Source organism: Plodia interpunctella, chromosome 22, assembly GCF_027563975.2.
Source record: "Plodia interpunctella isolate USDA-ARS_2022_Savannah chromosome 22, ilPloInte3.2, whole genome shotgun sequence".
Taxonomy (NCBI): domain Eukaryota; kingdom Metazoa; phylum Arthropoda; class Insecta; order Lepidoptera; family Pyralidae; genus Plodia; species Plodia interpunctella.
In genome coordinates, this window is record NC_071315.1 from 5,594,361 (window position 1) to 5,608,907 (window position 14,547).

The 14,547-nt window shown below is 37.4% G+C and overlaps 1 protein-coding gene across 5 annotated transcripts in view; it reads left to right on the top strand.

Annotated features, from left to right (window-relative positions):
* The first annotated feature begins 3 nt into the window (after positions 1 to 3).
* LOC128679879 (protein CASC3-like) overlaps positions 4 to 14,547 on the top strand; it is a 35,901-nt gene continuing 21,357 nt past the window's right edge. For 4 of the 5 annotated variants that reach the window (XM_053762363.2, XM_053762365.2, XM_053762366.2 and 1 more), the window contains exons 1-12: positions 4 to 272; positions 562 to 639; positions 3,069 to 3,169; positions 5,497 to 5,641; positions 5,905 to 5,999; positions 8,181 to 8,309; positions 9,518 to 9,667; positions 10,687 to 10,791; positions 11,199 to 11,286; positions 12,509 to 12,599; positions 13,195 to 13,371; positions 14,166 to 14,248. In XM_053762363.2, coding sequence (XP_053618338.1) covers positions 183 to 272; positions 562 to 639; positions 3,069 to 3,169; positions 5,497 to 5,641; positions 5,905 to 5,999; positions 8,181 to 8,309; positions 9,518 to 9,667; positions 10,687 to 10,791; positions 11,199 to 11,286; positions 12,509 to 12,599; positions 13,195 to 13,371; positions 14,166 to 14,248 — 1,332 coding nt within the window. In that variant the 5' untranslated portion in view covers positions 4 to 182. The remainder of the gene's footprint in view (positions 273 to 561; positions 640 to 3,068; positions 3,170 to 5,496; positions 5,642 to 5,904; positions 6,000 to 8,180; positions 8,310 to 9,517; positions 9,668 to 10,686; positions 10,792 to 11,198; positions 11,287 to 12,508; positions 12,600 to 13,194; positions 13,372 to 14,165; positions 14,249 to 14,547) is intronic. The other variant, XM_053762364.2, reaches the window with a different exon arrangement.

Here is a 14,547-nt window from a genome sequence, read left to right on the forward strand (position 1 = left end):
AAATTTTTTTATGGCCGCGGATTCCTTGTTTTGACGTTCTTTCATCTTGTAATAAAGAGGGGATTTTCACACATTGCAAATTGGAATCGAGCGTATTAGCCGCCAAAAAGAATTTTATAATTAATTATCTACTTAAAGCTATCAATCTGGAAGTACTACAAGCAACTCGAGAGGACGCTAATATGACGTCCGTTGCCAGGAGAAGAGAACAAGATGATTCCGGCGAATACTCTGATGCATCTCAGGATGTTGAGAACTGTAACTCTGGAAACGTAAGTTTAACGTCCAAACGTCGTATTGCAATAGCTCATTAAGATAATGAACTTTCGTTTTGGCGCTAAAAGTGGTACGTTGGTCGGTACTTTCTCCCGCGCGCGATCGCGTGTCGGTATGCCCATTTCTTTTCGAAATATTGAGGTCATGGTTTGGACACTCACTGAAACGTTTCAAAGCCGTTGAGACCTTACATTAGATCGCCACGTCATTTAAATTGAATTCCTGGGTAGGGTTCTGTGAAAAATTCTTGATATGCAGTTGTTAAAAGTTGCTGGATGCTTACAGGATGCTGGTCAGCAGGAGAGTGACTATGACTCTCAAGGGAGTGACTCTGACCATTCCGAAAGGGATCCAGATAATCAGGTAAGATTTTCACTTCACACAAAGCACAAATTGTGTTAAATTATTAAATTTATGTTGGTACCTAGTTATAATAAACATCATAATTTTGTGTTACAAAGGTTAAATCTAGTCTATGTAAATATTTGTTTGTTTACATTCTTCATTAGATATTGGGCCATTCAACTGGCTAAGATCATGCAATATAACTACCTACCTGTGGTAATATCTTTATGCTATACTCTGACTACAAATAATAGACTTTCTCAAAAGTGGTGGAAATATGAGGAAATATTAGTAATGTGTCATGTCCAGTGTAGAACACTGAATTCAGTCTATTTATCAAATAATTCTTTGCACAATTGTTTAAAAAAAGTTATGACAAAATGTCTTCTGTGACCACAGTTTTTTTTTTGGTATTTTTAATTGATAGATAGATGAATTCTTGCACCATTTACAGAATCATAAGTTAAAACTCTAATCTTATCACATTTCTTCCTTGGGTGTAAAAAGAAAGAAGTTAACCAAAGAGAATCGATTTTCAATAAATGAAAATATTGTAATGTCCATAATTCCTATTGTATTAGAATACATCACTGTCATTCATATCACCTGATAGGTATTTGTATTTTAATTTATTCATGTGAATTGAGGTATTTCATTACATATGCATTTTATTTATGCAATGTTTACGATAGTGATGGCATTAAAGGTCAGTAAAATTGATAATCATTCTGCAATACATACAATTACTGCTATAATACAACAAAAGTACTCTTTATTTTAAATGTAAAGGGGATATTTTTTTTTGTAACTGTTTTGTGCTTTATGATTATAAAAAAGATGAAAAATGATTATAAAAAAGATGAAAAATCATCATCTCTAGTTTTGAACCACATTTGTAATGTGATTTCTATATATCACATTTGCACCAGTTTCAATTTAGACCACATGTCGAACAGCTGGGATTTAAAATACATAGATCCATGTTAGTCGTCAAAAATTTGTTTTCGGTGAAGGAAAACATCGTGAGGAAACCTGCACACTGGTTGACAGTTTTGTTCCCTAGTGTGTATGTGGCTATCTGCCACTAGATGGTGGTAAGTATTAGTAAAAATGCCTTTAGACGACTTGAATAAAATCTGACATCAGTGTTAACAATAACAGACTCGATATGATGATGATGAGTCTTCAAAGAGAAGCTAAGCATAAGCACCCTAGCCCAGGGTTGTTCCTACTTCTCAACACAGTTTTCGGTCTGCCTATTCCGCTTTCAAGGCTGAACTGCTGGACCAATCATGTATGCATGCAGTTGAAAACTGACATTTAAAAAGAGACTACTTTTGTTCAAAAGTCAACCCCCATATGACTATAATATGGGTTTAAAGTATTAAAGATAGGGAAAATATGGGCAAAAGCTAGTTATAAATTTGTTAAACAAGAAAAGTATCTTTGGGTTTCTGGCTGATTTACATCATAACTTTTAAATTAATTTGAAGTGATTGTTGCATAAAAGAAATGATTGTCTAATTCAATTTATATTGTCACCAAAATATTTTTATTGCTTTCTGGTACAATTAACTTAATAAATTGTATGTTCTTGATATCAGGAAAAACAATGTTGAGACTCACTTCAACTAACTGTATGCCAACTAAGCACTTAGCTGTAAACTTGTATAGTGTAAACAAAACAGTTCTTAAATAAAGGGGATTCCCAGAAGTAGATTTGGAACTTGATAAATCAATGTGAATGATTACATTGTTATTTGTTATCAACAAGTTTTAATCTTGACTTTGAAACAATATTGTGTCCAATGTGACCATGTTTAGTAGTCTTATAAAATTTTGTTGAAATGGTTTGTAATTGAATCTTAATAAATTACCTATAAATAATAGGACTTTTACCTTGATCAGGTAATTTTAAAAACCAATTAGAAAAGTATTTTTTAGTGTATAACTGAAGCGATGGAATTGTGATTGTCAACCCAAACTGAAACTTTCAGTATGCTATAATTTTTTTTTAATTAAAGAAAAAAAATATTTTTTGCTATGAGACCATTATCTAGGGTGAAAAATGATAAAAAGTTGAAAAAATGTAAAACTGTTAACCTGCAGTTTTTGAGAATTTGGTGCTTGCCTCTGAACCGAGAGGTCCCGGGTTCGATCCCCGGTCGGGTCATAGTATATGTATAAGTGTTACTTACAAATATGAGTCATAAATTTTTCATAGGTTACTTACATAAATAAATCATTCATTCATTCAAAGTGGAAAATGATCTTTTTCTGGTTGTTTATCGTTGTGTTAGTATCCCATAACACAAGTCTCGAACTTACTTTGGGGTTAGCTCAATCTGTGTGATTTGTCCTAGATGTCCTTAGTTTATTCAACAGTAGCGACGTAAAAGTCATGAAAACAGACCTAAAATGGCTGACGGTAATAATGATGTTTGCAGGAGTCGGAACGTCGCGTCGACGACGACGAGGATAGAAGCAATCCGCAGTATATCCCCAAGCGCGGGACCTTCTACGAACATGACGATCGAACTGCAGCCAGGTGAGGTTTCATCATCAACAGAATAGGCTAGTTGCCAATTTTTTGTTTTGATGTAGTCATCAAATAGTTTCGAATAGTTTGGAAGGCTCTTATATCGCGCGAATTTGAGATAAAATATAGCTTATAGCAATCTTGTATAATGTACCTTTCTAATGGTGAAATAATATTTGAAATCATATCAATAGTTTCGGAGATTACCCGCCTCAAACATACAAACGCTTACCTCTATAATAATAGTATAGACTTCAAATGAACCTATTTTCGACTAAAAGACGTAAAATACAACTGTTCCACAATCAGCTTTCACTATTGCGATAACGTTCACAGTCGAGCGCGCAGGACGTTAGCGCCACACGAATTCTTTATATAATAAATGGTCGCGTTTTATCATTTATTACAAGATTTTTTACTAAAAACACTTAACAATTAGATACACGAAGTTGTAGCCCTCGCCATATTAGTCTTTTTTAAATATTTTTATTTTACTTAATTATAATTTTGACGATCTCTCAACTCCCGGTTACATTCGGATCTGTGATGCCCAAAAGTCCAGGGTTTACGAAAAAAAAAAGATTTGGCTAAGATACAACCGGCCGCCTGTCTGACGACAACCCTCTTTGAGAATGCTCTTGTTGTCTATTAGCTGTTAAGCCTATTTGTCCCTTAGTCGCATCGAAAGACAACCATGGTGGACTGGTCCTATTCAAAACAGGTATACAAACACATCTTCTTCATATTAGTATTCCTCATAGCTGAGGGTAATTGTCATTATTTGGAATTAAACACACACAAAGTCTTTCTTGGCGCTATTAATGGAATGGTTTGCCATTGCCTTCTCCATAAACAAATATTGAATCGCTAATTGTAATATAATCGCACATACAGACAGTCTCAAAGGTAATTGCGGAAATGAAGAGAAACTTGCACGCTAGTAAGACAAAGGCCGTCTGTATTGGGCACCTCGAACCTCATCTATTAAAGCCGTCAAACAGCAGCGCTTGCGTTGTTGTGTTCTGGTTTGAATGGTGAGAGAGGCGGTGTGATTGTGGCAAAAGACCCTAGGACACAAAGTCATCCCAATATATGACACCCATGATGTTCCAGGCGTCTATAGGTTGCGGTGACCACGCGCTATCTGGTTTCTCCAAGCCTGTTCGAAGAAGCGGTGGTGGTGTAATGGTTAAGAACCCTGCCTGAGGATCGAAAGGTCCCAGGTTTGAATCCTACTAGTGCCACATGAGTTTGTATACCAATCTGACTCATGTATAGTGGTTTTCATAGACCATCATTTGCTTCCGGCGAAGGAAAAACATCGTGAGAAAACCTGCACACTTGTTGATTATTAACTTGTGTGTGAAATCGAGAAGGCAATTGCAAACCACTCCATGAATGATGCCAAGAAAGTTGTTACGTGTGTTTCATTCCATGTAGTGACCACGACCCTCTGTCATGAGGAATACGACTATGAAGAAGCTTGTTCGCCTGTTTGGTTGTATAAAAAAAAACAGCCAGTCTCAAGGTTACCGAAATCAAGAGAAACTTTGCACGCTAGTTCACTGTGACTTTAGTTTAGATTAGTTTAGACTGATTCACGCTTTAAAGCAATTATTTGATTCGTACCTCCTTATTCATTGTGAATTAAAGTAATATACATATGTACTGAGTATTTTAGGGACTCGAGTTTATGTATCCTTATCGATATTATCGAGTTTATGTATAATTAACCAAACAAAAAAAAACTTTTAATAAAAGATCGAATCGAAGATTGAAAAAAAAAAAAACTTTTAATAAAACCTTTTTAACTAGGGGGGTACCTTTTTTGTCTAAAAATATAATAGTATTTTCTGATAATTCGGGAATATAATAAAAGAATTCAAATTCAAAATTCTTTATTCAATTTAGGATGACATACATCACTTATTGACGTCAAAAAATTACTTAAACTAAGTCTACCGCCGACTTCCAAAGCGCAGGTGAAGAAGACGCGGCGCTACAAACTTCACCGCAGCCTTTTCTCCAAGGACGTCAATTAACAAATATAGTTCTTATACATATATATTAAAAATTATCTTACACATATATTAATTAATAAATTTAAATATAATAGTATTTTCAGGGAATCTAAGAAAAAACAAATAATAAATTTAGTACTTAGTATAGTGCGGGTGGCAACTATATTTTCAACCTTTGCTTAATATTACTTTATGTTTTACTATAATATTATGAGCGAAATCCAACACAGGCATAAAATTCCAATAAATGTAAGTAAGACTTTTTGATCCAATAACTATCTGTTCATTAATATTAACGTTATAACTTTTCAACAGTGGTGAAGAATCAGCTAATACCACATCAGAAACCGCTTCGGAGAAGAAAGAAGGGAGCGAGACGCCGGCAGAGCGCCGCAGGGCTCCGCGGAAGTCCGACATTATCAATAAATGGTCCCACGACAAATATAATGAAAACGAACAGGTGACATTGCTCAAATCATTTTGAGTCTTAGCGCCCGCGTCGTAAGTTACAAAATAAAAATAGCTATGAAGATATTTCGAACACAGTCTCGGTTTGATCTGAACTTTAGTCACAGAGGTGTAAAGTTCAAAATCTTACAATTTCGAACTTTCTAGAACAATTCTAGTGATTTGATTTTGAGTTTTAATTACAGTGTCATAAAGTTCAAATTATGAAAGGCGCCGGTCGACAGAATTATTAAACTGCTAAATATTTTCTTGCAGATGCCAAAATCCCGCGACGAACTGGTAGCCATATACGGCTACGACATCAGAAACGAAGATGCTCCACCCCACGCGCGCCGTAATAGGAGATATGGGTATGTTTACATTATCTCTCTCTTCATCTGTACCTTCCTCAGCCGTTAAGCGTCGGAGTCCGCTTACCTACCTTTTCATCTCCACTTCGCGCGGTCGTCGGTGCCCATTATTGTCAGACCATTGGCACGTATCATCATTGATATCAAGCCAACATTTCTTAGGTTTACCCCCTTCTGCCAGGGCCAGGCGGAGCGGCGTAGAAAGATATGTGTTCCCTATATAATTAGCCGGTCTACACAAGACGTGGCCGTACCAGCGCACGCGCAGTTTACTCCTGGAGTTTGTTATTTCACGGACATGAAGATTATCGCGAATGCGCGAGTATGTTTTCATTTTATGGTTTATATTTCATTATGATGGCGTGTGGTCACGCCCTAAATTAGGACCATTCCCATAATCTCCTGTATTGTGAGGCTTGGCAGTTGATAGGTAATAGTAAATTTTTTTAAGAAGATAGGTTCATTTCAGTTTAGGATGATATACATCGCAAGTGAAGAAGAAAAGGCGCTATAACCACACACCACAACAATATAAAGATCAGAGTTTAAATTTATAATTTAGCACCTCAGGTCCTTACTGATATTGATAAATGTTATTATAATTTTGAACGATTTTTTTAATGATAGACTCAGATGAAAATTTTGTTGATTTAGTTACTTTTATATATTCGATTTTGTTTTGTGACATGATAGCATGCTTTCCATTTAAATTTGCATACCCGTGGACGGTGAAACATGTAGGATTAAGTTTTTCTTTTAATATCACATCGTAAAAGAAAATGTAAACTCATATTTTTGCTAGTAAATAATATTTGTTTTATAAATGTTTTACGTCTACCCTCATTGGGAATGTTATTTTTGCCTATGAGCTGCCAAAGTTGTGTCCTTTATTTGCCTCGTGTGACATCCTAGGGAGGATTTGGATTGGTCCTATTCTAGGGCGGGGACCCTACGCCACTACAAGAACAAAATAACATCAGTATTTTAACGTTTTATTTCGTGATTTTTCTCGCATCTCAAAATGGAGGCAACGACATTGGCGGTTGGTGTAAACATTCAGAATTATTATGTTTTTTACGATTGCATGTTAGCGCGCGTGATTGGTTTCTCTTGCGCATTCTTTGTGCACCCAAAGCGATATTTATGTTAATATTCTGTGTCTGCGGCACGCTTTTGATTATAACTCATCACTGATTATTTTAAACTACATGCTGTAGTCAACCGCATGACAAGTCTTCTTTCTTACCGAGAATATTATTGCTAACACTGGAGTCAGGTTATATTTAAGTTGCCTAAAGGCATCTGACAGGATTTATATGACTTTATACCGACATCCATCTAATTTCCAGGGAGTAGGTTTGTTGTGTTTCTTGCAATTTATGCTTTTTAATGCTATCGAAACAATGTTTCGTGCATGAATCAGAAGTAGGCTGCGGTGACCACTTACCATCATGTCGGCCGTATGCCTGTTTGCCTGCTTGGTAGTATAAAATAAGTAGATATAAGCAAATGCATATATTTATTATTTCACTAGCGGCCCGTTACGGCTTTGCACGTGTAAAAACATAATAAATTATAGACCTAAACCTTCCTCAGGAATCACACTATCTATTGGTGAAAACCGCATGATAATCCATGCATCAATTTTTTAGTTTATCGCAAACAGACAGACAGACGGGGCAGTGGACTTTGTTTTATAATATGTAAGGATATTGTACTGTTATGTACACATAAGTATATGCCGCACGTATAGGATTGTATGTATATAATAGTGTGGATGACAAGGTCAGAAAATTACAGAAAATATTTTTAATCTAGGTAACAGATATAATTTAAGATCCTAGTGATAGATGAATAGACTGTAACAATGCAACTGGATCATTATACAAAGATTTAAAGTTGGTTGGCAAGTCCATTTAAAAAAAAAAACCCAAAAATTGTCATCAACATGTCACCCATCATGTACAAGTGCACATACAAACACGTATACGCAACGAATCTACAATTCTATACGTTAAACGCACATCTTAGCTAATGCGCTGCGGACTTTTTTTAATGTGTTGCGTAGTAGCCTTTATTAAATATATTTTCTCCACTTTTTCTGACTTCAGTGTTAGTTTTGCCATAGATGTTGTTATTTTACTAGTTTTAATTTATCGATATTTTTCTATAATTCCGCAGCCGTGGCCCCAACAAATACACACGTACATGGGAGGACGAGGAAGCGTACAGACGTCAGAATGCTGCGCAAGCGCAGCCTCGCAAGCCGCCCAACCCGGAGGACTTCCCCGAACTCAACGCTGCTAACAAGTTAGTGTCTCTCTCTCACTCACATAAGTTATTATCTCTCTCTCTGTCGTCAATCTCCCGAATGCCCACGTGAGAATGAGAGAGATCCTATCATAATGTCGAACTTGTGGCTTCTACCTTCAATCGATGGCTCATCTCCTCGCCTGTCCCGAGTGTCCAAACACCTGTACTCGGGTTGACTTGATGGCAGCTTCCGATAAAGCCGTCGAAGTGGCTCGGTTCTGGCAAGAATATATTTAGTTAGCACCCAATAGAGCGTTGATTTGCCATTGACACGCAAAGAAGAAGATGATAATGTCAAACTTGCATGACAAAAAAAATACATATAATTTCCGGTAAAAATCTGTGAATTGCAAGTTTGAATCCTACTCGCGTCACATGAGTTTGTATACCATCATCATCATATCGAGTGTGTTATTACTAACACTGGTGTCCGAGTTTATTCAAGTCGCCTAATGGCATCTGACAAGACTTTTACGACTACTTACCGCCATCTAGTGGCAGGTAGTCGCATACACACTAGTGAACTAAACTGTCCACCAGTGTGCTGGTTTCCTCACGATGTTTTCCTTCATCGGAAGCAAGTGGTGATCGATGAACAGAGAGATGAGTCAGATTGGTATATAAAGTCATATGGCACGAGTAGAGAGGATACGAACCTGAGACCTTTCGATCCACAGGCGGGCTTTTTAACCATTACACCACCACCACTTGTTTCCGGTGAAGGAAAACATCACGAGGAAACATGCACAACTGATTCATTATTAACTTGTATATGAAATGTAGAAGGCAATGGCAAACCACTCTAATAATATTGCCAAGAAATTTTCTGTGTGTTTCAAATTCAAATTCAAATTCAAATCATTTAATCAGAAATTAGACCTTCACAGGCACTTTTTCTCGTCAATCTTTATATTTATAGTTATTTCTCACAAGCTACAAACTACTGGCATTTCGGAACGACCACTGCTGAGAAGAAACGCCGAAAGAAACTCATTGTTTCAGTGTTGGTCCCTATCATGCCAGATCGGCTTACCCTTATTGTTTCTTACAATGTTTTTTTTCTTTCTAATAATATATAAAAGTACATAATGTACATAGTCAAAAGGTATATCAAAACAGGTTATGATATGATATGATATTCATTCCACGTAATGACCACGACCCTCAGCCATGTGGAATAGGACTATGAAGGATATAATTTCCAGTAAGCAGAAGCGCACCCCCCGGCCCCGCTCGAAGTCTCAGCCGGCGTCTAACGACGGCTCCGACGGCGGCTCCCAACAGTTGCGTCGGAACGCCTCCATCAAGACGCCCAAAGCTAAGACCGAACGACCCGATCGGAAGACTAATAACAGGTAAATCTTACTAAATATAAGAGCTATAAACTAAAAATAAAATTAAATGTTTTTATTTTAGTCAGACATATCGACAGACAGACAAAAACAAAAAAAAGCAGTGTTTAGCTAATGGATACAATATTTATTTAAAAAAGTTATTAGCAGTTATTTTGAAATTACACATAAGACACTTCGATTTTACGATGTACTGATATACGACGGTTCAGCTCAATGGCTGAGTTATGTGATGATGAGAGATTCAAAACTAAGTCTACGGCCGACTTCCAAAGCGCAGGTGAAGAAGAAGCGGCGCAACGCACTTCACCGCGGCCTTTTCTCCAAAGACGTCAATTAACAAGTGTAGGTCTTATATAGATTGTAAAATGTGAAAGTAAATGAAGTAAATGTGTCTGCATGTCACACTTTTATACCTAAATCTCTGAACATCATAAGAAGGACTACAAGCAACGTGCGTTTACAACACAACACGAGATAAATCAATACACACGCGGGCATTTATAACTACAAACTAGGCGATTTTACCGCACTCCCCTGAGTCTGAAACAGTTCAAAACAGAAACAAAGTGTCTCCTCTATTCTTCGGCGAATCGTTCGGCGCAGGGTTCTGTCGTTCAAACGACCGATGTCGATGCATTCTGTCGACGAAACGTTCGTAGACGAAGCAATTGTCGGAGAACAGTTTCAGATTACGTCCTCTTCGTCTCGTCCAATAAGTTCTCCCGTAAATTATCAGCACAGCACCCTTAAATAAATAAATATATTAGGACAAATCACACAGAGTTCGCCCCAAAGTAAGTTCGAGACTTGTGTTATGGGATACTAACTCAACGATACTATATTTTATAACAAATATATAGATAAACATCCAAGAACCGGGCCAATCAGAAAAAGATTATTTTCCATCATGAGCCGACCGGGGATCGAACCCGGGACCTCTTGGTTCAGTGGCAAGCACCTTACCACTGCGCCACCGAGGTCGTCATATCTAGTATCATAATGTACTATCACTGTGCCAGGGTGGTGAGTAATAACTCCAACAAGCCGTCGCCGAAGCAACCGCACCGAGAGAAGTTACCACCGATTGAAAACCTCACGATAACTGCTACAGTTTTCAATAATAGGTGAGTGACACTCGACAGGAATTTGATCGTGTTTGGTCGATAGACCATCCATAACACATTGTTTTATTTTTTCAAAGATATTTGTTTTTGAATCTTCCGTGCGGAACATTAATAACGTATTTAAAGTAAGTTATTTTTAGTAAAGTTATTTTTGTGGCATTTTCAATATTTTTGAAATATTTGATGCGAAGGAAAACAACCGACAATCCGGTTTAGAACAATTGTATGTCGATGTGCATCCTAAGTTCGCTTCGTTATATATATGTTTTTATTTGGAACAATAAGTAAAATTAGGAGTTAACCTACTGTGCCGACTCCACATGAATGAGAAAACGGTCAAAAACAAGATTATTATACCTATATATAATGTATATCTAATATTTGTTATAACTAGTGTTTATTGTTAGTCAAGGTCAAGGTCAGAGGAAGGTGAACTCGGTGGCGCAGCAGAGGCCCGTGCCCACCGAACTGAACAAACCCGCGCCCAGACCTCAGGTAAATACTTTATATTTGTATATTGTAGGATGCAGTCTCAAGGTCGCTAATCCTCCGCCAGTTATCCTGCTACTGCTATAAATGCAAAAATGTGACGTGTGGTGCCGCCTTAAAATAATACCACTTCATATCTTACAAGGTGACTAATGGACACATAGCCGCTGCAGCTGATAGGCAACAACGGCATTCCCACGCAGGATTGACGTCAGTCAAACGGCCAATTGTGAAATCACAGCCGTAACTTTAATATTTTAAGGTTTTTTTTACGCAGCTGGGAATGTGCGAAGATGAATGAGATTCATTATGGACTCTGTCCGAAATAAACAATCCTAAGTATTCCAAATATTATAAATGCGAAAGTTTATTATAAATGTGAAAGTCTTGAAAATTTCGCATACATATAGTTTGAAGTAAGGAGAAGGACATAGGGTCGCTTTTTATCCCGGAAAAATACTGTTACCGTTGCAAATTCACGCGGGCGTAGCTATTGATTTATAAATGAAACTGAGACGTGTTCTCGATTACGTCAACGGCCTCAACATACACCCTCAATAGACCGCAATTAAACATGTATAAAATATCCGCGTGTTAATAATTACATAGTATTAAGTTATTTTATTTAACATAATATTATTTACTGTACATTGTAAAATATAACTCGGGTCCTACGACAGATCTCAAAGAGAATGAAAATAATATATTTGTCTCTGTCGCTCTCATTTCGAATGTATAGCTTCATCTTGCTATCATAATGATGACTCAAGTTATGTATAAGTTGTATTTAACGAAATTGTTAATAACGTATGGATCTATTGTAAATACATAGTCTGCTTTATCATCGTTTTGATCCTCAACATTTGGCCGCTCATCATCATATCGAGTGTGTTATTGCTAACACTGGTGTCAGATTTTATTCAAGTCGCCTAAAGGCATCTGACATGACTTTTACGACTATTTACCGCCATCTAGTGGCAGGTAGTCGCATACACACTAGTGACATAAACTACGTCAACCAGTGTGCTGGTTTCCTCACGATGTTTTCCTTCACCGGAAGCAAGTGGTCGTCTATGAAAACTACTATATATGAGTCAGATTGGTATACAAACTCATATGGTATGAGTAGGATACGAACCTGAGACATTACGATCCACAGGCGGGCGTCTTAACCATTACACCACCAACGCTTTTTGCTGCTCGTACTATAATTACTATTATATTGCAGCAGCCCCAATCGCAGAGTAACACCAACAAGTCCCCTCCTCAAACAGCACAGCAGAAGCCTACAACACAGAATAACCAACAGCCAGCTTCAGGTAAGTACCATTTGATGTGTGGTTCCCGCCTTAGAATAGGATCACTCTGAACTATACTGGATGTCGTACGAGGCGACTAAGGAATTAGAACGACTGTGACAGATAGGCAATCTCAGAGGGTAGAAGTAAGTCAGTTGATCGGTCGTAAAATTATAGCCATATAAAGTGGAGGTAGTTAGGGGAGGCTTTTGCCCAGCAGTGGGACTTATATAGCTAGGAAAAAAAAATCTTTAAAATTTAAAGAATATTTAACTCAAACCCATCGGGCGTTTTTATTTTTTGAATATATTAGGACAAATCACACAGATTGAGCTAAGCACCCAAAGTAAGTTCGAGACTTGTGTTATGGGATACTAACTCAACGATACTCTATTTTATAACAAATACATATATAGATAAACATCCAAGACCCGGGCCATTCAGAAAAAGATCATTTTCCATCATGACCCGACCGGGGATCGAACCCGGGACCTCTCGGTTCAGAGGTAAGCACTTTACCACTTCGCCATCGAGGTCGTCGTGTGTGGCACTGGGTGTGACAGTCAGGAATGTAATTTGACGTCGTTTTTTTATTATTAATCTATTATTAAACCAGGACCGGAGCCCCGCGGAGGCAGCAAACGTTACAGCAGTCTCCGCCAGCGGCCGCTCGCCGAGACGTACTCCCCACAACAGCAACAACAGCAACAGCAACAACAACAGCAACAGCAGGTCCCAGCACAAACGCAACAAACACAACAGCCGCAGCAACAACAACAGATCAGATATAATGGTGAGAGTCGGCTATTTGGCTGGGTAAATTAAATGCATATAGATAGTTATATAACCAAATATGACACTCCTTTTCCCCTGAACAACAAACACAACAGCCGCAGCAACAACAACAGATCAGATATAATGGTGAGAGTCGGCTATTTGGCTGGGTAAATTAAATGCATATAGATAGTTATATAACCAAATATGACACTCCTTTTCCCCTGAACAACAAACACAACAGCCGCAGCAACAACAACAGATCAGATATAATGGTGAGAGTCGGCTATTTGGCTGGGTAAATTAAATGCATATAGATAGTTATATAACCAAATATGACACTCCTTTTCCCCTGAACAACAAACACAACAGCCGCAGCAACAACAACAGATCAGATATAATGGTGAGAATTGGCTATTTGGCTGGGTAAATTAAATGCATATAGGTAGTTATATAACCCAATATGACACTCCTTTTCCCCTGAACAACAAACACAACAGCCGCAGCAACAACAACAGATCAGATATAATGGTGAGAGTCGTCTATTTGGCTGGGTACATAAAGTGCTTATAGGTATTTAAATCCAAAGTAATATTAAGAACATATTTGTATATTTTTTTTGTTTGTAATGAGTAAACTCAAAAACTAGTGGACAGATTTTGATTAAATTTAGCTCAGAGATAGACGAAACCTTCTTAAGTAACATAGGCTAATTTTTTATGGTTTTACCTGAGCAAAATCGGTATGGATCTACGGTTTTGTATAAAGTGTGTTAAATAAAGTCAGTTATTTATTTATCTATTTTAATTCCAGAGTACCCGGCCAATTCCCAAAGCGGTTCACAACACCAGGGCAGCCCTGTGCCTCAGATGCACCCGCAACAGCTTTTACACCAGGTCAGTGTTGTCACTCTCTGTCACTCACTCTCACACTGTTATTCAAATTCAAAATTTTTGAAGTACTAGTTTCATTTTTGATGATAAGTTGAAGCAATGTCGAAATCGTGAAACTTGTTTTCGCATAATTTCGGAAATACATGATAATATGTCCTATAAGTTTTTGCATAACTTCGGAAATATATGCCCTGTAAGTTGGAAATTTTGAAGATAATGTTTGACTCGTAAAGAATACAATAATTCACTTTCAATGAGTCTAAAACTGACATACAAATAATTCGTAAATAACATAAAACGCC